At 32.6% G+C, this 21,342-nt stretch overlaps 4 protein-coding genes across 9 annotated transcripts; 2 read left to right on the top strand and 2 right to left on the bottom strand.

Annotated features, from left to right (window-relative positions):
• Positions 1-305: 305 nt before the first annotated feature.
• On the bottom strand, positions 306-3,633 carry LOC8271421 (NADH dehydrogenase [ubiquinone] iron-sulfur protein 8, mitochondrial). Its single transcript, XM_002509440.4, has 8 exons — positions 3,434-3,633; positions 2,783-2,861; positions 2,297-2,350; positions 2,105-2,196; positions 1,903-2,016; positions 1,140-1,207; positions 936-1,047; positions 306-815 (listed from the first exon to the last, which is right to left on the bottom strand). The coding sequence occupies exons 1-8, from the start codon at positions 3,485-3,487 to the stop codon at positions 720-722; spliced, it is 669 nt and encodes a 222-aa protein (XP_002509486.1). The 5' UTR covers positions 3,488-3,633; the 3' UTR covers positions 306-719.
• A 1,874-nt stretch (positions 3,634-5,507) lies between these two features.
• Positions 5,508-8,720, top strand: LOC8271420. 2 transcript variants are annotated; one of them, XM_015727021.3, is made up of 3 exons: positions 5,508-5,795; positions 6,180-6,298; positions 8,422-8,720. In XM_015727021.3, the coding sequence occupies exons 1-3, from the start codon at positions 5,647-5,649 to the stop codon at positions 8,439-8,441; spliced, it is 288 nt and encodes a 95-aa protein (XP_015582507.1). In that variant the 5' UTR covers positions 5,508-5,646; the 3' UTR covers positions 8,442-8,720. The 2 variants fall into 2 exon arrangements, with proteins under 2 accessions (XP_015582507.1, XP_015582467.1); XM_015726981.3 differs by lacking the exon at positions 8,422-8,720 and adding an exon at positions 6,713-6,986 and having other exon boundaries at positions 5,518-5,795.
• A 4,276-nt stretch (positions 8,721-12,996) lies between these two features.
• On the top strand, positions 12,997-16,440 carry LOC8271419 (uncharacterized protein At1g01500). Of its 5 annotated transcripts, none has more exons than XM_048373710.1 (3): positions 12,997-13,570; positions 14,664-15,431; positions 15,915-16,440. In XM_048373710.1, the coding sequence occupies exons 2-3, from the start codon at positions 14,727-14,729 to the stop codon at positions 16,140-16,142; spliced, it is 933 nt and encodes a 310-aa protein (XP_048229667.1). In that variant the 5' UTR covers positions 12,997-13,570; positions 14,664-14,726; the 3' UTR covers positions 16,143-16,440. The 5 variants fall into 5 exon arrangements, with proteins under 5 accessions (XP_048229667.1, XP_015570462.1, XP_015570468.1 ...); XM_015714976.3 differs by having other exon boundaries at positions 12,998-13,570; positions 14,634-15,431; XM_015714982.3 differs by lacking the exon at positions 12,997-13,570 and adding an exon at positions 13,658-13,831 and having other exon boundaries at positions 14,634-15,431.
• A 364-nt stretch (positions 16,441-16,804) lies between these two features.
• LOC8271418 (BTB/POZ domain-containing protein At1g63850) lies at positions 16,805-19,506 on the bottom strand. Its single transcript, XM_002509437.4, has 2 exons — positions 18,201-19,506; positions 16,805-17,355 (listed from the first exon to the last, which is right to left on the bottom strand). Exons 1-2 carry the CDS (start codon positions 19,419-19,421, stop codon positions 17,080-17,082), a joined length of 1,497 nt encoding a protein of 498 aa, XP_002509483.1. The 5' UTR covers positions 19,422-19,506; the 3' UTR covers positions 16,805-17,079.
• Positions 19,507-21,342: the final 1,836 nt, after the last annotated feature.

Here is a 21,342-nt window from a genome sequence, read left to right as displayed (position 1 = left end):
TATTTTGATATTTAACTTAAATTTAAATAGAAAAAATATTTCATAGAATATTTTTATTTTAATTTATACAATGCATTTCCATAAATAAATGAATATTTTGCATATTAAAATAATTATCCACTTTTCGCCGTTACATCAACGCGCAATATAAATTTATAATATATAATATCTGAAACTGAAATTATATATAATTAGAGATATTTTTATCTATGCTTGGTATGTATATACAACGGCAACTAATAGCAACTAATAAGAGAGTGACAGCCTAAATAAAAATTTTCCACATATTCAAGCAGCAGGTCGCCTTTTCAAATCACTATTGTTTTCATAACCATTGGTTTTCCAACGTCTTAAAGTTGATAAGAACGGCCTTTAGATTGACAGAAGGCATCTTTTACATTCCAATGTGCCAAAAATTCCAACAAACATTCTAATCAGCCGTAAGCTTCCAAGAGCCCCAGTTACAACTGTAATCAGTTCCAAATAAGTTCTGCTGCTACATGATCATTGTCATCAAACTAGAAATTCTACAAATGGAAACATTGATCCATGTATTTTGAGATTTATAATCATCACTTCTCGTTTCAACATGTAGCAGGAACAGCAAATTCACAAGAAACATTGCGAAATCGCAAAACCTCTAAAACAAATATTCCAAGACCCATGCACAGATCTTTTATTTTTCAAGTGAAAAATTTGGTATTAACTCTGAAGAAACATCAGCGGTAGAGGCTCTCAGATCTCAGGTTCTCCGCAATCTCCGTTTCCCAACGATCCCCATTCTCAAGTAACTTTTCTTTGTCATACAGAAGCTCCTGCAATGTGTATGTGTGTGTGCATGTGTAATATGTAAGCAATGCCTTTTCTTTCAGTAACTCCTAAAATCTTCGACTTAATATGCAAAGTAGGGAAATGGTAAAAGAAATACTACTAACCTCATGAGTCTCTGTGGCAAATTCAAAGTTTGGTCCCTCAACAATTGCATCGACAGGGCATGCTTCTTGACAGAATCCACAATAGATGCACTTTGTCATGTCGATATCATACCTGCAGAATCAAGCGTGCCAGGCTGAGACGGAGATATTCAAGGAAGAAATGAAGTAGAGAACAAGAAAAAAAGGTACAGCTAAGACCCTCACCGAGTTGTCCTACGGCTTCCATCTTCACGTTCTTCGGCTTCAATTGTGATGGCTTGTGCAGGACATATCTGGAAACAAAAACAAGCCTCATGAGAAAGCCACACAATAAAATAACAGAGGGAATATATGATGAACTCATAAAAGAAGAAAGCATTCCAGAAATATTTAAATGGAATGAATGCAAAGGAAAAGTTAGCTATTTTGTGAAGATGCCCAAAATAGAACACAAAGAGATGTAATGTCAACATAAATTGGAAGACCCACATTTTATGTAGGTTATTGCTGCCAATTAAGAATCAGAGTGATACAGCAGCCAACAGGGTGTCACTACCTTAAACAATTACCAAAAAAACTGCAAACATTTGAACTGCATAGAGCAAGGAATGAGAAAGAGGAGAACGGAAAATTAGAGAGCACACGCAAATAAAACCTTTTACAGCAAATTAAAAAAGCAGCATTTGCAAAGTTCAGACAGGTAGAAGTCAACAAAGTCAAAATTATGATATTGTTGTGTAAATGTTTCCGGAATCCTATAATAACAACCTAGAAAAGGTAATGACAGGAACAAATTGAAGACTGACATAACTCTAACATAGTTTAATTTCATAGAAGCCCTTGCATAGTTTAATAAAGTCCCAGCCAAGAGGATTTTTAAACTGCAACTTGGTGTACATGAGAATAAATAGCAAATTGAATATTTACTTTCTAAAAGCACAGTTAAAAAACAAAGCTGATGTAAGTACAATGATATCTTAATTCTTACAGCTTCACAAAGTTTGCAGGCAATGCAACGTTCCTCTCCAGTTGGATATCGTCGCAGGGCATGCTCACCACGAAAACGGGGGCTCAAAGGACCCTTCTCAAATGGGTAATTGATCTGCACAACACAAGATATCATTTCATACTCAATATCACACCTTCGTAGTAAATTAATGACCCAGTCAGTAGTGATTAGGAAGACTTACAGTAACTTTTTTCTCAAAGAAGTACTTGAGGGTTAAACTCAAACCGCGAACCATTTCCGTGAGGAACAATGTGTTTATGCTTCGCTCAAAGACTGCAAGAACTCAAAACGTATCAGGAACTACTCATCATATGCTGTAGGAAAAGAAGTTGAACCAAATATGAAACTTATACTTCAAAGAAAAGAGTATTACTAGAACTCCAATCCTTGGACATCTCCCTCGAGAGCTGCTCTCTTTCTTCATCCTCTACAGTTGGCAAATGATAAGAAAAATACATGAGCCATAAATAACTGAAATAAAGAATAATATTAAAGTCCAGGAACAAGCAAATTTATTTCATACAAGGTAACAGTTTCAATGGTGTTTACCTATTATTTTTTTCTGAACTCCTAAACCCAAAAAACTCTCATCTTTGATAATGTGGGCATATCATGAGATAGAGCTTTATACGCAGAGGATATAAAAACAGGGTTCTGTTATCAATTTCATCTTAGGTGGTTTGTCAGAGATAAATTATATGCCCAACCATTAGACATTATTTATTCTGAGCATCACTTCCTCTCATTTACTTTTCTTATAAGTTCTATGGAATGCCCATGCGGCCATCCCAAGTCACACCCCCCCAAGCAAAAGAGATTCGCAGCTGAAAATGTACAAACTAAATAGAGCAAAGCATACCTTTTCTGGTGGAATACAAATGTGCACTAGAACGTAGTGCATATTGGTTGGAACCCTGCAACAGTTGTCCAGACACAGCCTAAACACATCAAGCAAGGGAAACAACATTACATTATGTAAAAAAGATTTCATGTAGAAATCAATTTGAAAACATGTTAATAGTATATTAGAGGATTACGTATATGAGCAATATTGAACATCATTTTTTATAACGAAATTACAACAGAGAATAAATAATCAGACCACTTTCCGCAATTGCAATATACAAAGATTAAATTAACAGTTTTAGGTTAATAAAAACAGTAGAACATGAGAAAGGTTCAAAACTTAAAAGCTATATATAACAATATATAATTTATTAAAATTATCTCTAGAAGTGCTGAGAGATTGAGATTTAGATTAATTTATTGCACATCGCAAAGGACTTAAATATAACAAACAATCACAAATCACATCATCATAGAAATGCGAAAATTAAAACTAAGCATGAAAAAATGAAAAAAATAGCTTAGAGTTGCAGATGGTAACAAGCTTTGAAATCAAAGCTACAGAGGTTCCACCATTTCCAACATTTTCTTGGAAATAGCAAATAAACAATGATATATAATTTTATTTGAGAAGAGATAAAAGTTAGGGCAAAAGAGTTCTAACAAGCTGACGAGCAGTGAGTGCAGCGAGAGACTTGCGAGCTAAGATCGCAGCCATTGGTTTGGTACTGAAAGTAGCGAAGAGGATCTCGAGTTCTTTCTCTTCTTGTGCGATTTGAGAGGAGAAAACTACTGAAACAAAGCCACCTGATAAATTATAGAATTTCCTAATTTCTTCCCACTCGCTCAGTGAGTCGGCATAAGCTACTAAAAACGTTGATAGTCGGCATAAGTTATCAGAAAACGGTGCGTTTTGGTTCTTCCGGCGCACCAAAAGCTTTTTCTTTGGGTTAATTACTGTTTGCCCCTTCAATTTATACCTAAACTTGTTAATCAGGACTCACATTTTATATAATTTACTAAAATTTCCAATATTTATATTTAATTAAATAAATATCTTCTCAGTTAAAAATAGCAGAAAATTTCATTAAATAATTTTAAAAATGACAATGATATCATTAAACATAATTGAATTACAACTGCCAAAATCAATCTCTCTTTTATCTCCTAGCTTTTCTCAAATTAAAATGAAACACCTTAATTCATTAGCTCTTTTCCTCTCACTTTTACTCTATATTTATCCACCTATGTATCAATCTTCTAATTTCCATCTCTCTTACTTAAAATATAACTAATAATATCTTTTAGTTCATATTTCATCTTCCTGAAAAGGTTTTACAATCTGAGATTGCAAAACTTTTCAGTAAATATTTTAGTATTTATTTTAATTTACTCTCATCAATATTTTTATTAAATTCGACTCATAATATTACCAATAATAGATCTAAAGTCCTTTTTTAATAATTAATATAAAGCCGAGTCTATAACTTGATTAAATTTTTAATTTTTAATTATTTAGATTTTGTTTAAATCATAAATAGTATTCAAATTTAAATTCACTTATTTACATCAAGTTTTAAATACAAGTTGATAGTCTTTTATCATAATTAAATAGAGTTGAATGAAAATTGAGTGATTTGCACATTTAATAATAAAGTTTAAATATACAAATAAATGAATCAAATTTAAAAAAGATCAGGCTTTCAATTAAGACAAGCGCCAGCATAGTGTTTTCATCTAACTATGATTTCTAAAGTTAGAACATGGACTTACTTGATTTTTCATCCAATTGTAATTTCAAAATTTTAATAAATTAAATCAGAGCTTTTTATTTTTTTATTCAAAAAATAAGGTTATTTTTATTTTTTTAACATTATTAATTTTGGTTCAAAGCATTCGACTTTTTAAAAGAATTTAGTGTGTTTTTTAAATTTTAAATTTTAAATTTATTAGTTTTTAAACAAAATAATTTGCAATCGAATCAGTTTTGATTTTTTCTTAAAGAATGAAAACTAAAAGTATTTAATCAAACTGATAACTCAATCAATTTAAAATATTTAATAAAAATTTAAATTAATTTATTGGACTTAACCTATCTTAGATTGGAGATATTTTACAAATGTCTAAAAGTAAAACCAAGTAAAAATGAGTCGGATTCAATTTTAAATTTAAAAGTTATAGTAAAATTCAACTCAATCCAATATAGAGCTAAACATTAAAATTTATATATAATATATAATTTATATAAAAAATTAGGTTATTTTAATATCATGTATAATTTCTTTTATAATTTTAAAGTTTTTTTAACAATGATTTTTTATTATATTTTTCTATTTTTTTCTTAAATTTTTGGAATTTTTATTTTTATGAAAAATAATATTAAAATTTAACATTTACTTATTTAATTATATATATCCATCTAGTCTAATTATATGATTACATGTAATTAAATTTGCTATTTTTATTATTATTTAGTTTACTTTCTTAAATTAAATTTCTAAAGCAGAATCAATTAAAAATTGATGAATTTAAATTTATTAATTTTAAATATTAAATTCAGTTTTAAATAAAACACAATCCTATTAATATTAATTTAAATTAGTAAATAGCTTCTAAACCAATTAACCGATCCACGAACACTCTTAAATTGTGAACAAACCAAATTCTCTGCGGTTTGAACCCAGTCCCTAAACCTAAGCTGAAAATGTTATTCCTAAACCAAACCAGGGTCTTGACTTACCGATCACATTGCCCGAGTCCCACATACTACAACGATGTCGTTTAACTTTGCAGCTGGATTGTAGGGTTTAAGCGACGTTTTTGTCAAGCTCTTCAGTCTTTCACTATATTTCTCTTCCTTATACTCCACATAGAAAAATGGCATCGTTTGGCAGATTAGCAGTAACAGCGGGTTCAAGGTCCATGGCGGCTGGGTCAAGAACTCTAACGCAAAACTGTCTACACGCAAAATCTATTTCTTCTGCTTTCTCTTCCCCATCAACACGAACCATCGCCAGCGCTTCAAGGTTAAAATAATAATTCCTTGGAATGTACCATCTAATTTCAAAAAGATTCTCAGAAATACTAATTAAGTAATTCAAATGCGTAAATTACTGCTTTTAGGCCTAGTTCGGAACACATAATTTGCATAAGAGTTCAGTTGAATTGAATTCTTATGGAATCATATTATTTTATGCACGATTTCTTCTTGTTCTTGTTTTTTTTTTTTTCCAATTAAGTTGATAGAAATGAATTAGCAATTATGAGGTTTCCCAATATGAGAATTGAAATAAATAGATTCTTGCATATCTGGACTTTTCAAACAAGGTGTTAATTGGTAAATTGGATTTTCAATTTACTTTGCGCTGTATTTGTTTTTTTTTTTTTTACTGATCTATTTCGCTTTTTAGAGTTGTATCGGTTTTAGGAAGCATGGTGTCCTTGATGCCATTACACACTGCTATTGCAAATTCTCGGCTAAAATCCAGCATTGCTGTTGATTCCTCCTGCTGGAGCTGGCTTTCTCAAGGTGATTTTTTGGTTTATAAAACTTTAGGTTTTGTTTCTTTTGCATTAATTTGGCTTAGTGTTTATTTATTTTCTTTTTGCAGTAGATTTAAAAATTTGTGGTCATTTGGTTATTTTCCCGAATTTTTGTGGTGTTTGTTTCTCGTCTAGGTGCTGGTGATTTTTTGGCCTTTCTATAGAATATAATGAATATGACAATTAATAAATGCTTGTGAAGAAGAAAATGGGTTCCAAGAGAGATCTTTCTTCCTACATTCAAATAGCCTTTCCATGGTCGTTAATTTTTGAGATTGAATTGAAATGAACTGGTTGATCATATGTTATATCAAATTCATTTATTTATTGATTTTGATTTACTAACCATCCTATAATGGTGGTCAGTTTTGACTTATATTATATTCTATACATGCAATAGGGCTTGCAACACCATTGTGACAGCCTGCTGGATCGTGTCGGATGTATAAGGGAAATAAAACCTTTTTGAAGTCCTGAATTCAGTCTTTCTGTAACATTCAGCATAGGAATACTTATTTGACTAAATGCTGTTTTTTACCTTATTTGTTATTGTTCTCCCAACTCCCATGCTATTAATGGAGAGAGAATGGATTGCATAGATTTTTCACTGGTTTGCCAGTGGCTTTATGGCTTTTTGGCTTTCGGAATTATAATCTTATTTTTACTTTGAAGCATTCACAAATTTGACTATTTAAATTCTCAAGTGTGCATTGAAAAAGTGAAAGCTCTAGATGCAATGATATAGGATAGATTTTGGAAAACCTGTTCTTTGTTTTTATTGCAGAAAATAAAGGGTTTAAAATTGAATTCCATGTCTGATTTGAGAGAATTTCAGATTTGAAACAGTGGAATAGGAAAGAAAAGACAACAAGACTTTTAAGAGTCAATAAGGTTTGGAGTCACACCTAAGGGGAATTTGAAACACACAATGTTAGAGCCGTAATTCGCAGGAAATCTTTGTTTATTGAATCTGAAAACTGAACTATTACAAGCCTAGGTATATGTAGATCAAACTAATTCTAACACTACTTGGATTAGAAATACTAGACTAGGAAAATTACAAAAGAATACTAATTAGGAAATATTAACCCAACTAAAACTCCTAAATTAGATTCGGACTGAAAAAAAGATTCTTAAAATAAATTTTAGCTACTGTTCCAGCAAAGCTGGAAATTACAGAAATACTATAAGCCTCTGTTTTGGTTACACATGTTTTGAGAACTGATTTTAGACAAAAATTATAAGTCTCTTGATTCTTTGAATTTTTTTTTGCTTGATATTTTCCTTGTCTGCATCATGCAATAACAACTAATCTGTCGTTCAAATAAGATTTCTTGATATCTTAGTTTTAGTCATCATATGCGTTTATTCCAGAGGTTAAGATATTTTATGAGTGGACATGGAAGATTTGTGAAATTAGAGTCATTGAACTTGAGCAACTTTTAGATTGTTAAATGGAAGCTTCTTTGAAAAAGTTACAAGAAATTTAGGCGTGTGTATGGACTTTGAAGCATAATGCTCATAGAGGCTTGGTGATTAATGAAGAATGAGTGGAGTGTCTAACATAAGGGTCCTCTAAGTCAAATGCTTGTTACTCTTTAGCACATCAAATCAATCTCCTGTAGACACGGTAGTGAAAATTAGGAACAAGGCCCTGCATGAATTATGTTTCACAACAGTTTGTTCAAGTTATCGCGTTCCAGGAAAGCTTGCTCCTTTGAGAAACTAAAATTTTATATGCAAGGACTTCATATGATGTTTCATCGCATTGAACTCATGAATTCTAAGCGACATAAGATGATGCAGAAACTGCACATATTCAAGTGGGTCCTTCATATCACAGAAAATATTGTGGAAATTACTAGATGAAAGTAAAATTTAATGGCCTCTTGGATGATTCTTGTTCCCTTTGTTTGGTCCATGTGCTGAATTCTTAATGTCATTCATCCCTCAGAATTTTCTTGATTTACATGTATTCTTCCATATTTTGCTTTCCTTCTTTGTCAACATGCTTTAAACTTCATGTTTCTCGTCCAAATTTCATTCCTTAATAACTAATTTCTCCAGTTACTGATTTGCTTCCATGTTCTTTTCATTGAAATTTCCTAGATTCTGCAGTTCCTCGGTGACAAAGATTTCCATCATTTCAAACAAAATTGCTTGCTTTCGAGCAGTTTTTATTTCTCTTCTGTTAGTTCTTCCACCTCTTTGCCATTTCATTGCTGCTATTTGCTCGGCATAAGTCATCTTCTCGCTCGGATCATGTGTTAGTATAGATAGAGGACACCGTATCCTTCTTATTCCTCAAGGGAGAAAAACTTTACTCGAAATTCGTATCAACTTGTGCACTCTCTATGATTGTTTCTTTGACTCATTCTCTATTCTCTGAAGTTAAGAAGTTTGATTCATGAAAGTGCCTATAAAGAACAACTGGAAACTGTGAGGTAATCCATTTCTGTCAAATCTTTATATGTTAGAATCACTAAAATCTATATGCCTTGTGGTTGAAAAAAAAAATTAAGAAAACATTGGCTATAAACAAGCATCAGCGGTTACCTTTCCAGTTGTTTATTCAGGTGTGGGAACTTAATTCTCTAACGTCACCGTAAGTTTTCTTAATGGCTCAGTAAGGAATTGTTGGCCATTTAAAAAATACTTTTTTCTTTTTTGCTTAGGTCTCTCCAAAGTTTCTTTCTTTATTTTGGTTACTCATGTTTTGAGAACCGATAACTTATATAGGATTCTAAGAGTCGTTGAAGGATAATCCCTTGTCTGAGGTGCATGTTTACTAGCAAGGGAACTCTTTCTATATTTGGCGTCCCAGGGATGTCTCTATCCTTGATGAGGTGGTTAAATCCCAAGATATAGGATGCCTCTGCTGAGTTAGTGATCCCCTTGTTGAAGTGAGTGCAGAAAGATGTAACTTCCCTGCAGCCATGAAGATTCATTGTGCAAGATTCCCATATTGTGGAGTTTTAAGAGAGAATTATTTCAGATTGTTACATCAAATACCTTTCACCTAAAGCTGAAATCAAGTTGTAGGGAGCTAGCTTACCATAAATGTGAGATCTGATGCCTCATAAAAATTGCACCTTAAACTGTCTGCTAGTTTCTTGGCAGCATCAGGTCATGTTAAGCTTTTGACAGGCTAGTGGAAGCAATTCGGATTCTGAATCTGATTCTGCTATCCTCCTTCAATGTTTCCTCCCACAAAATGATTATGATAAATATCATCTGCTCATAGCAAGCTAGTGATCATGCTTTCTCTATGTTTGCTGGGATAGGCTACTTAAAACTTCAAAATTTAGGTGGTAATTGGTATTGCGTTTTTTGCCAGTCAGGAGTGGAGCTCCAAAAATTTTAGTTAATCGGTGTAGGAAGGTGGGGCTTAGATTATGATTGTTGAAGGTGTTCAAGTGCTTTTACCTTCTCATTGTTTTTCTAGACATATAGATGTGCATGCTGTAAATTGTAAAGCAGAGTAATCTTGTAGATCGATACAAAACAAACCCAGTGGATAAAATATCCTCTCATGAGAAATCAGTATAAAGTTCAAATCAAACTTCAAAATTAGGACTTTTTGCTTTCTTTGAAGGCCCTCAAGTTTCCAACTTTCATCTTTTCCATTTTCTCTTGTGATTTCAAAATTTTTTTAAGGTTTTTGCTTGTTATAGAATCCCGAGTCTAAATTTTTAAGTGCGTCAAGGATATTGAGACATTTGATGGATTCATTGGGATTGCAATCAATGTGTTAATTTGAGATAGTTCAATGCCCATACTTTAATCGATTATATGAGTTGAATTGCTAACACAAGATGATAAATAAAGGATGAGTAAGGACGTGATTGGGCATTTTATTATTTTGGATAGGTTCCGAGGCTCTATATGTATAAATTCTGGATATAAAATTTCTTTGGCATATATATTTAATTTTGAGACATTATATGTAGGTTTTATGTTTATTATATTACTAATTTTTTAATTAAATAATACTTCTAATCTTAGCATATTAATTATATTTTGATATTGATTTTATATGATTAATAAATCAATTAATTAATATTTTTTCAAAATAATTTATATATTTATTGCATTAATAATACTTAATTTTGTTTATTGAAAATGTCATAAATTATTTTTTAAATTTATTTAATAATTATTACTTATAATTAAAATAATAACATAAACGGCTATTATAGAAAAAATCCACATTTTATGTCAATGGTATACTTGTAAGTGTGTAAAAATGGTGCTAAATCAATATCAATAACTCGATACAGACCTGAATTAGCAAAACATCACCGTTGACAAAGAGGATGACAAATTGAAATAATTATGATAAGTAATGATGGTAGAAGTTTTTTATTCGACTACTAGAAAGCTTCAATTTGATGCGTAAGTTGCATAAATCAATATAGGTGGGTGAAATTTCTCCATGGCTATGCCTAGGAGCTTCATGTTTGGAAAATATAAGTTTCTCCGTTTAAACCCTTTGTCCTTCTTTATCGGCTTGTTTGCTTCTCCTCTTACACTACTACCAATTCTTAACAAGTTTATAAACCGTTGCCTATAATTTAAATGACAAAATACTTTCCGTATTATTTCTAACAATCATTTATAATTCTATGTTTTTCTTTGTTTAGAATGAAAAAAGAAACTGTTAAACGAACAGTTGCAAATTGTTATATTGGTAGGAAAATTTGTATATGTTTTTGTGTAGACAAAAAATAAATAAGAATCGATTGGAACTAAGAAAATTCATGCATGCGTTTATAAGAAAAAAATAAAGATAAAAATTCCTTTTGTTTATTATTATGTCAAGTCTGTCGGTATTATGAATATAAATATGATTTAATTAGTGATTTGTAACAATAGATAAGTGACCTGAAATAAATTATATATTCTAATATTAAAGAATCAATATCATCAGTCATCCAAGCCATAATAGAAGACTTTCAAAATCATATACAAACTAATTTTTATGAAGTAACATAAATAATGAGGAAATAGTACATGCCAAAATAATTGAGCATTTCTTTAAAGTAATACATAATATACAGCTTTATTCTAGTTGATGGATCTTGAAAACCGGCAAGAAAATAATTAAAAATTCCTAAAATTGTGAAGAATGCTGAGAGTGAATTCATGCAATGGAAATAGGTATGTTAGGATTAGGTCCATCATTTGATAATTAATAACAAGGCAGTAGCATTTCTATTTTAAAGAGAATTCCTTTTATAATAAAAAATATCTTAATAAAATATTATATAAAGAAAAAACAGAAAATTTTACTTTTTAATTTTTTTAATAAGTATATTAATAGTTCTATTTTCTTTGTGTTTCTAATTTTTGCCAGTAAAAGAAGTAGAATCACAAACATCAATTAATAAACTATATAAATACAAAACAGATTGAAAATTTGGAGAGCTAAACTAATTTTTTATTTGATGTTTTAAAAAATAAAGATTCTATTAAAAATTATTTTATTGGATGATTATTTATAATAATAAAAATTTAATATATATAAAAGTGCCTTAGAAATAGTCTAGGTGGCTAATTTTTTGCAATTTATAATTATTGAAAATTGTGTATTCTATCAGTATCTCTCTTGCTTCTTTTTCTTTCTTTCTTCTTCATGCACTCGAGTGCACCCAAAACGACTCTCGAGCATGATGTCAATTTGTATGGAAAAACTTGTGCCATAAGAGGCTTATTATTTTTTATATCTTAATTTGTTTGCAGTCTTCGCACAAAAAATCCACGTTTCGTACATGGCAAAAAAGAAAAGTTAAAAAAAGATACAATTTTATAGGCATACTAATTTAAATGTGAAACATTTTCCGTAGAAAATATGTAATATTTTATGATAAGACATGTTAGGTATTGCATCATTTATTCAACATTTTTATAATATGCTTTGGTGGTATCTTTGTCCACTTCTATGCATAATATAGTTTATCATTAACCCACTAGATAAAATATTCGTTTAATAGATAGATTTTTTTTTTTTTTTTTGAGAAAACAACAAAGAAGAAGGCCAAATAATAGTTTAGTAATCAATTGGAATATCTCAATCATAGAGTATTTCTTTTAGAAAATAACATAGCCTTTAAAACACTTTGGTGTTGGTTCTATGGAAAATAATACATCTCAATCTCAAGAGTTAAAGAGTTGAATTAGTTTGTGTAATTCAAGTAGTATTAAGGAAATTTATTTATGTCATTAGATACTTTGATTTTTTCTTTTACTAGTATTTAATTAATAAAATGAATTTTGTGATTTGTCGAAATTTTATTATTTTTTAATTTATGAAAAGCATATTTTATTTTTTTAATTTATGAGAAGTCAATCGGCTTGTAACGACTTATTTTATTTGAATAAATTTATATATTAAATAATTAACTATATAATTCTTGAAATGAATTGTATATTTAAAAATAAACCTCATTTGAGATTGGAAGAATTGGAGCTGCCGGGTTAAAATAGTTCAAAAGAGCTCTAGTTTTGAGAAGCAAGCTAGTTGACTCGGAATATAAATAATAAATGAAGCCCAAAATTCTTTTTTCTTTCTTCTTTTTTTATGAAGTTTAATGATATGAACATGTAAAAAATTTCTCCACTTTCATCAGCAAGAAGTGCAAATATTGGCTGAACTCTTACGAAAACAGAATAGCTCATTCTCATCATATATCGTAGTGAATAGTTGATAGGTTCTTAATGTCTACTCCTAGATTTTCATAAATGTGATACGAAAAGAAGAAGAAGAAGAATGTGCTGTCCTTTTCAATTCCATTAGCCTTTTGTACTGTGAACCAACCTACACGCTTTCTTTCTTGGATAAGATCTCAAGAATTTCATATACACAATTTACCCCACTATACTATTAAGAAAAATCAATCAACTAAAAAATTCACCTGTATTTTATCAACTTCTAAATCGAAAATTAAGCACAGCCCAGTTTTCTTTTTGTAATTTCAGGGACTGGGTTGTGCTTCTTTTTTTACCTTAACTTCTCTCTTCTTTTTTTTTTAAATCAAATACTAATTCAAAAATAATTTACGTTTATTTGGTAAAGCGTTGGATTGTGCTTTTACAAGTTGAAATTTTGCGTGGCTACGAATTTTCTTTAGAAAATCAAAAGCTCTTTTCTGCTGGATTGAAGAGGACCCAACTTTCACCACTAGCCATAAGTTTGATGTTATTGGATTGGGCAGGCCCGAACGAAACCAGACACACGAACAAAGACCGGGTTTTGGTGGTGAGTTTTCTTCTAATATATATATTTTTTGTGTATAAAATAATGCCATCTTGTTTTGTTTTGTTTTATTCTCAGGATTTCACACTCACATTAGACAGAGTTGTCTGTATTCATATATCACACATAATTTGTCTTCTATTCTGACAATATTGTTGGAATCCTTGATGAGTCGTTTTTGTTCTTTTCTGTTACTTTGTTATATAAGAAGCTTAATGAATCTGTGAGCGAATGATTTTCATCTTGATTTCTCTGGTGTAGCTGGTATATTTCTTCGTGAGTACTTCTACAATTCATTTGCTTAATCTCGTCAATTCATGTTACTTGGTTTCTTTTATTTGATTATGTACATAAGCAGTTAGAGTTTGCTTAATGTTTTGTTGTTCTTTGATATTAATGGTAAATCAGTTTGGGACGGTACCTTTTTTTTTATTACTATTGTTATTACTACTGTTGGGAGGAAACTGTCATTTAATGGATTCTAACTCTTGGAGCTTTGTACTTTTCTCCAATTCGTTTTCTTATCTTCTTATCACTTTATCTTTTTGTTTCTGCTTCTGGTATCATAATTGTTTCCTTCTTAGCTCCCTTTTCTGAACTGTTTGTGTTTATTTCTCGGGTCTTATCTATGGTTCTTGCTGTTCTATTCAAGCCCTTTCGCCTTGGAATGAATTTATTGTGTAGTTTAGCTTCCTTTGTTACCATCTTGTTAGGTGCTGTGTCTCTCTGGGATGGATTCCTTTCAAGTTTTCAATTGGATTTTGAGTGTAACAAACTTTTCCTTTAAAATTCCCCGTTTGATTATTTCCATGTAGATTACTTGATTCAGTTAACTTAAGAGTAGTTGGATCAAAGCTTTCTCTTTGTTTCCTTTTAGTTTCCTTTGTCTAGCTTTATTGACTAAAGCAGTTTGAATTGAATCTTTTCTTCACAATTCTTGGCCCTCTTCTTCTCTATCTGTATAGTTAGCAGGTCTTTGACTTCCTTTTTCTTTTTGTTTGGCATTTGGATGCCCAGCTTAGGTTGCTTGAATTGTTGTGCATCCACTCTACTGACATTGCTGCAGGTTATTTATTCTCATATGATGAATTTCAAGTTTGTGAGCGAGTGGAAGTGGAAGAATTTGATTGAGAAGGAAGATTAAAAGCTTTTGAGGGCCATGGAGAATTCATATGAAACATCAAACGGAAATGGGCTGTTGGATAATGATCATACAAATATGAGGCAGTCTTCTCAGCCCAGCATTAATGTACCATTACCTTGGCTTGATTTAAGAGTATTCTATGTTCGTGTTAGCAAATGTGAGATTGACGACGCAACTCCTGAGCACCTTACAGTGAATCACATTCCGTTACACCCTGACACACTTCTTGAAGTAAATGGTATTAGAACTCCTGTCGATTCTGATGGGCCATCAATTCTTCTTAGGAGGGATAGGTTGGACAAGAAATCTGAAGAAGCTACATTTGTTAGCACGGATAGCATAAGGATTACTGGAAGTGTGAAGTTTGAAGTTTTTGATAAGAATATTCTCTTGCTATCTGGGGTTCTTGAATTGTGCTATAGTAATGGTGTTATAGGAGAACCGAGAGGCCATAGCTATAAATGGAGTATAAATTGTAAGTCGGATGCAACTGTAGGCACTAGCTTCCTGAAGGCGAAACAGCATATGGGTCTAGACTCACCTTCACCTACAATTGAGGTCTATGTTGCAGGATCCTTCTCAGGCACACCAATTATCTTAACTAACACTTTGCAGCTAAGTTTGCACAAGAAGCAAATGAGGAAAGGCATGTTGGATTCCATACCAGAATACGAGGCAACTGAGAACCCAGACTATGCCCCTTTCCGGATTCCTTTACAGGTATTGCTCAATTCAACGCTGGAATTGCAGGAAAAATGAACTGTTTTTCATAATGAAAATGCTATATTGATCTGCTTCTTTATACACTGATTTTATCTCTAACCCCTATTCTGCAATCCAACTTGTAATAGTTAAGATTCATTATAGTTGTCAAACAGAAGACCAGGATTATCTTCACCAACAGAATGATATATTTTTTTATACAGAACTATCACTGTTGCAGTTTTGTTTACATAATTGTTGCATTTGACAGAGCTGCATGACATTGACGTTTTGGAGAACAATTTTTACAAATTCTTTAGTTTTTTCTGTTTTAGTCCTCATCCCCCACATTATGTTACTGTTAGCATGTAATGTTTTCACATATTATGCTTCATATGGCCTTAAGTAACTGCAAGAGGTGATGTATCATTAGACTTTAATTCAAACTTGCAACATAAATTGTCACCAGTATTCTGCTTGAATCTTGTTTTAATGATGCAGTTCCAAGATTACTCAAACCTGAAGCCAGAAAATGAAGGCTATAGCTACCTGTACTCAGGAAGGGAATATTTAGAAGGTGAAGATGGGGAACTCTCATGGTTCAATGCTGGAGTTAGGGTAGGCGTTGGCATCGGGCTAAGCATTTGTATTGGAATTGGGATAGGCGTGGGGTTGCTGGTTCAAACCTATCAAGGCACCACACGCAGCTTTAGAAGGCGGCTACTATGATTAAAGATTTTCTCAATATTGTGATAGCGTTAACCTTCCCTTCTCTCACTCATAGTCCTAATGCCGCTGACAGATATCTGATATATGAATAAGGTCATCACATAATTGCAACAGGTAATGTATAAATTTTAGCTGTTGCTGGTTAAGCCTTTCATCTGAAATAAAAGGGTAATTTCATTTGTATTGCATAATTGGAAACTTCAGAGTGCATTTTGCACCTGATATCTGATTCAGATCTTGTAGTTAGTGTAAATTGCTGTTGCCATCAGTATGAAGTTCTTCCATCTTTGTTTTCTTCTTTAAGAGTGTAAACAGCAATGGGAATTTTGTTATTTTATAAAATGAAAATTTAAATAAATAAACAAGATCCTTTTCAACACAAATTTGTTGCCATGATGTTTGGCTGTTCAATGTTTTTGTTATCATTTTGAGTTGCTGACAGTTGCTTTATGCAGTCTTAATAAGTCATGATTCTGAAACTTCAGATGAAAATGCAAGCTGAACCCATTTCTGCCTCATTGCTACTTATTATTCATTTCCCCTCCTTTACCTGCATATTAAACCTTGCATAATAATGGTGCGCCTTTGCAACTACAATAACCATGACTAATAATTCAGTCCAAAACTAAAGCAATGGATCAAAATTGACAACCATAACAAGGTAAAGAAAACTACTTCCAAGTGGAAAATTATAATGAACTATGTACATTACATGCCATGGGAAACAGCCACAAGAAGTAGGCCACCGTTCATTTCAAGAAGAAACAAAGCTAGTGCCCCCCAAAAGGAAAAGAAACGCAAAGGAAGCATTGAGATATGCTCCTGCTTCAGAAGTAGGGCTTATATACAGACATCAGATAAAATATATACAATATTTGACAAGTGCTGAATCTCCATATGAAGCAGCAGACAAGGTAAATAGTGTAATAGAGCATTGTTAGAAAAGGTTCCGTTGTGGGGGTCGCATTGCCCGGCGAAACCAAGTGTTGAATGCATTGACCAAATGGGGGCAATCTTCAACATTGCGAGTTGAGAAGCTGAGGCACTGCTGCAACAACTCTTGTGCATCTGACATGGGCAAAGTGGAGATGATCTTTAGGAATGTCTCTTCCAGCTCTAGGTAAAGTGATCTATGACTGACTGACATTGGAGGTACATTATCTTTGCACACAATCAGAACAGGCAGCCAGTCTTTTACAAGCTTCATCCTCACCTACAAGCAAGTAGAGAATTTAAACATCTGTTATACTCGATGTGGATGCTATAAAATAAAATAAAAAAACAGTTCCCTGAAGGCCTAAATTCAATGAAACTACGCTATATTCATGGAATGTTCAGCATAGAAAATCATTTACACAGTCACATCTCAGAAATTCTGATAGACATCATAGCAAGTTTGACAGTGAATCATACAAAAGAAAGTACTAGTGTTATCATTGTGTATGGAAATCCTCTACTACTCTTCATTTCTTCAAATGATTGTTTAACCACAAACCATACTCTAAACTCTTTCCATGCACAGGAGATCTTTTAGCTTATTGCAGCAGTAGGCCTCAGAAGAACTACCACCCAACACTGATCTTTCCCTAGTTACACCAAATTATAAGATTTTGACTTACTTTAGTTTGGTCTCATTAGCTAAACAATTCAATTTGGTTTTTACCTCATTTGTAGTTTGGTTTAGGAAATTTGTCCAATATGGACAGTCTGCGCCCTACCAAATTCCAAACTGTTTGCTTAATCCCACAAATCAAAATCCAAAACCACCAACGTATTACCACAAAACTAAGTCATAAAATCAAAACAAACAAATTATACAAGAAAACCATTTTGTTACTCTACTACACCTTTGTTTCCTAAAATCAAAATATCTACAATGTGACTTGCTACCCGGTTTTCAGCGACCTCATCTTTTACGACACCCAATGCTATTAGCTATTCTAACAATCAATCTGACAGACAGTTACAAGCAGCATTTCAGTTAAGAAAAAACTTAACCTTTGTTAATAAACAAAACAACTCATGTCATATAAAAACACAAAGTACCAACATCATTACCTGTCTAGGAGCCAAAATGGAACCAGAAGCCACAGCATTAGCAAGTTTAGCAGTGCAGCGAAGGACAACATTAGGAAGACCAGGAACGATATTCCTGGAAGCATCATCTCTAAAAGCACGTTGCAGATCACCTGTAAATCCACTCTGCTCACTCCATTCTATCACCGCATTATCCGCCACTTTCAAATCAATCATTCTCTCTACTAACCACAAGAGATGCTTCCCATTCGTCAACGCTGTGTGCAAATTCACTCTCTGTATAGCCTCTGTCTCATTGTAATCAACTCCTCTAAAATCAGGACTCGTATATTCTTCCATTGATTCCTTGACCACCTTCAAACTCTCCTCAAATGCCCTCTCCAATACAATCCTTGCAGATTCTCTATTCGACACATCTCTCAACACCTTCGCCACAAACGCTTTCACATACGCCGTGTTGGGATGGTTATGCATTGCATATAATATTAATCCGTACAGCATTTCCTCGCATAGTGCATTATCATTATTACTATTATTTTTATTATCTTGTGAAACCCTAACCCTAGCGAGCAGTACTTCAGATTCCTCTGTGTTAAGAGTTGGAATTAAATTAACCACGCGGTTTTCTTCTTCTTCACACCACGGCACTGCTTCGAGGAATTTAACGCAGTTCTTTACGCATTCTTCGAACAATAACTCTAGTGCGACCGGCAAAATGTCGAGCGCTATCGATGGAGAGGTAATTACTGCGGTGAATTCGTCCGTGTAGAGGAGTTGGAGTACTGTTAAACGATTTTCAATTGAGTTTTGTGTAGGAGGCACATTCAACTTGAGAGAGATAAAGTTATTGTTGGTTGTGGTGGTGGTAGTGTTGTTGTTTTTCCAGCGATCGGATAATAAAGCGGAGAAATATTTGGCACGCGTGAGAATGTGAGAATGGAGATAGATCTGTACGTCGTCGGATGGGTCGTCAAAAACTGAAACAGAGTCATCGGCCAATGGAGCTGTGGGATCCAATACAAGATGGAGGATGACATCGGCGGTTGTTGGATCGTTAAATGAGGTATCTAGGCGGCGTTTTTGGGAGGTTTCGGTGACGGTTTTATCTGACAAGGAATCGATTATGGCAGCGGTTGAGGAGAGGCGTGTAGTGGCTGTGGTGTTGGAGGCGGAGGCGGAGGCGGAGGAGAAGTAGCGGTGGTTGATGGTGCGATGTCGTTTTTTGGGGTTCGATTGCATCATCTTTTAGGATTAGTGCAATGATATTTGGAGATGAGGATGGAGCCACGGAGATGATGGCAGTTTTTATTTGTTCGTTTATATAAAGTGGATGATGTTAAGTAGACAGGTGGCTGAGAAATCATGGCGAGTATGTGATAGTGTGGACAGCAAGTGGTATTGTCACGTGAGTTTTGTTGGCTCCACGGTGTGACACTATGCTGTAAGCGCCTTCACCAATGTGGATAAGGTTCGAGTTTTAAAACTGGATCGGTGGAGAGTGGTGATAAGGTTCTCATTTATTTTATTCCTTTAAAAATATGAAACCTTAATCGTTTTTTTTTATAACGGTAGAATGCACATCTAATTATTATTTTTTAGTTCTTCTTTTTATCCTTTGTTTACTTATTATACTGATATATTCAACTCCCATCCACCAGATTTTAACTTTAAATTAATAATTGATTTATTATTTGTTAATATTCTATCTAAGATGATTATTTCTGTGATCCCACCACATATATTCCTGTTTTAGTTTTATTGAGCTCCAATCCCTTTGATCCCACAATCATCTTCTAAAGCTCTAATTCTCTTTTGTCATATTTGCATATTTTTCCATTTTAGTTGCTAAAATTTATTATAAAATAATTAATCTTGAAATAAAGGACAACAACGTATTAAAACTCTAAGATGTTAAGTTAGAAAAAAAGAAAACTAAAATAAAATAAAAGTATAGTATAGATGGTTTATTTTTAAATAAAGAAAACTGTAACATATTTTAAATCATTTAAGAAATTTAAAGAGAAAAATAGTAAAATGTGAGATGACAAATAAAAACATCTATGTATTGTGATCCTGTAAACTTATTTCAACAAAAGTTAGAAGTAACTTCACACAATTTAACCGTTTGGATCTATCATTTTAGTGGGACATAGCAGGAGTTCTGAACTATCTTATGAAAGTCCATTTTCTAAACATGAGCCACCTACTTGGTCCAAACTTAAATGCATCTTGGGCTGCTGTTCAAGAATAAAACATCTTGGGCTGGGTCTACTGTTGGGCCCTTAAGTGCCATATAATACTATCAGCAAATCAAATCGGCTTCTCACTGTATCAAATTATAAGTCAGTAAAAGCTCATCTGGAATTGAGGGTATATTTACTTTTGAAATTTAGAAACTGCTTTTAGAAAAAATACTTTCTTTTTTTTTTCAAAAATAAGTTATATAAGAAATTTTAGAAAACCAAATTAATAAATAAAAATGAAAATTATAAACCTGCTTCTTAGCACCGATGGCAATCGCAAATAAATCCTAAATCACTTAATAGGATAGTAGTTTATCCATAATGGAACTAGAATCTAAAAGACAATAGAAATGAAGCGAGGTATCAAAACAGCAAAAATTAACAAAAGGCCATAGCTTATTGGGCTGATAGTTCTTTCTGATGTTCGGCTCGTGTGGCTCAAAGATCGAATGCATGTGTTGTAGTAACTTGTTCACCTTAAAAAAATTTCAAATATCAAATGTAAGCTTAATGGATTACTTGACATTTAGAATGAGATCTATATACAAACTATATAGTATATATACAATATCCATTATGTTTAGGCTCTAGCCCTCATGAAAACTAAGTAAACAGTCAAGAAATCCATTTAAAAGAAGAAGAAAAAAGGAAGGAAAGAAAGAATCAAGGTTCCAACTACCTATAAAATGTGGAATAAAAAGTCACAAAAAAAAAAAAAAATCAGTTGGGAGATGGATGCACGAAAATGTCTTTGCACAAAGACAATCAATGGTTGGTTAAATATTGGATAAAGAATGAATGTAATGATCATGATGGGCATATCAAGTCTAGAGGTGTGTTGTGTCTCTTTGATAGTTGGATCGTAATGATGATACAAATACTAAGGTGGGCATCTTTTATCATTACAAATAAACAGAGAG

The sequence above is a fragment of the Ricinus communis genome, chromosome 5 (assembly GCF_019578655.1).
Source record: "Ricinus communis isolate WT05 ecotype wild-type chromosome 5, ASM1957865v1, whole genome shotgun sequence".
In the NCBI taxonomy this organism is placed as follows: domain Eukaryota; kingdom Viridiplantae; phylum Streptophyta; class Magnoliopsida; order Malpighiales; family Euphorbiaceae; genus Ricinus; species Ricinus communis.
Note: the sequence above shows the minus strand (reverse complement) of the source record. Positions and strands in the feature narration are given on the sequence as shown.

Excerpts from the sequence above, each read along its gene's own strand:
- LOC8271421 (XM_002509440.4), bottom strand. The coding sequence starts at position 3,487 with ATGGCTGCGATCTTAGCTCGCAAGTCTCTCGCTGCACTCACTGCTCGT. Across the intron at positions 2,862-3,433 it reads CACTCACTGCTCGTCAGCTT|GCTGTGTCTGGACAACTGTT; the intron begins GTTAGAACTCTT and ends TGATGTGTTTAG. Across the intron at positions 816-935 it reads TTGCCACAGAGACTCATGAG|GAGCTTCTGTATGACAAAGA; the intron begins GTTAGTAGTATT and ends TACACATTGCAG.
- LOC8271420 (XM_015727021.3), top strand. The coding sequence starts at position 5,647 with ATGGCATCGTTTGGCAGATTAGCAGTAACAGCGGGTTCAAGGTCCATG. Across the intron at positions 5,796-6,179 it reads ACCATCGCCAGCGCTTCAAG|AGTTGTATCGGTTTTAGGAA; the intron begins GTTAAAATAATA and ends TTCGCTTTTTAG. Across the intron at positions 6,299-8,421 it reads CTGGAGCTGGCTTTCTCAAG|ATTCTGCAGTTCCTCGGTGA; the intron begins GTGATTTTTTGG and ends GAAATTTCCTAG.
- LOC8271419 (XM_048373710.1), top strand. The coding sequence starts at position 14,727 with ATGGAGAATTCATATGAAACATCAAACGGAAATGGGCTGTTGGATAAT. Across the intron at positions 15,432-15,914 it reads CTTTCCGGATTCCTTTACAG|TTCCAAGATTACTCAAACCT; the intron begins GTATTGCTCAAT and ends TTAATGATGCAG.
- LOC8271418 (XM_002509437.4), bottom strand. The coding sequence starts at position 19,421 with ATGATGCAATCGAACCCCAAAAAACGACATCGCACCATCAACCACCGC. Across the intron at positions 17,356-18,200 it reads CCATTTTGGCTCCTAGACAG|GTGAGGATGAAGCTTGTAAA; the intron begins GTAATGATGTTG and ends ACTTGCTTGTAG.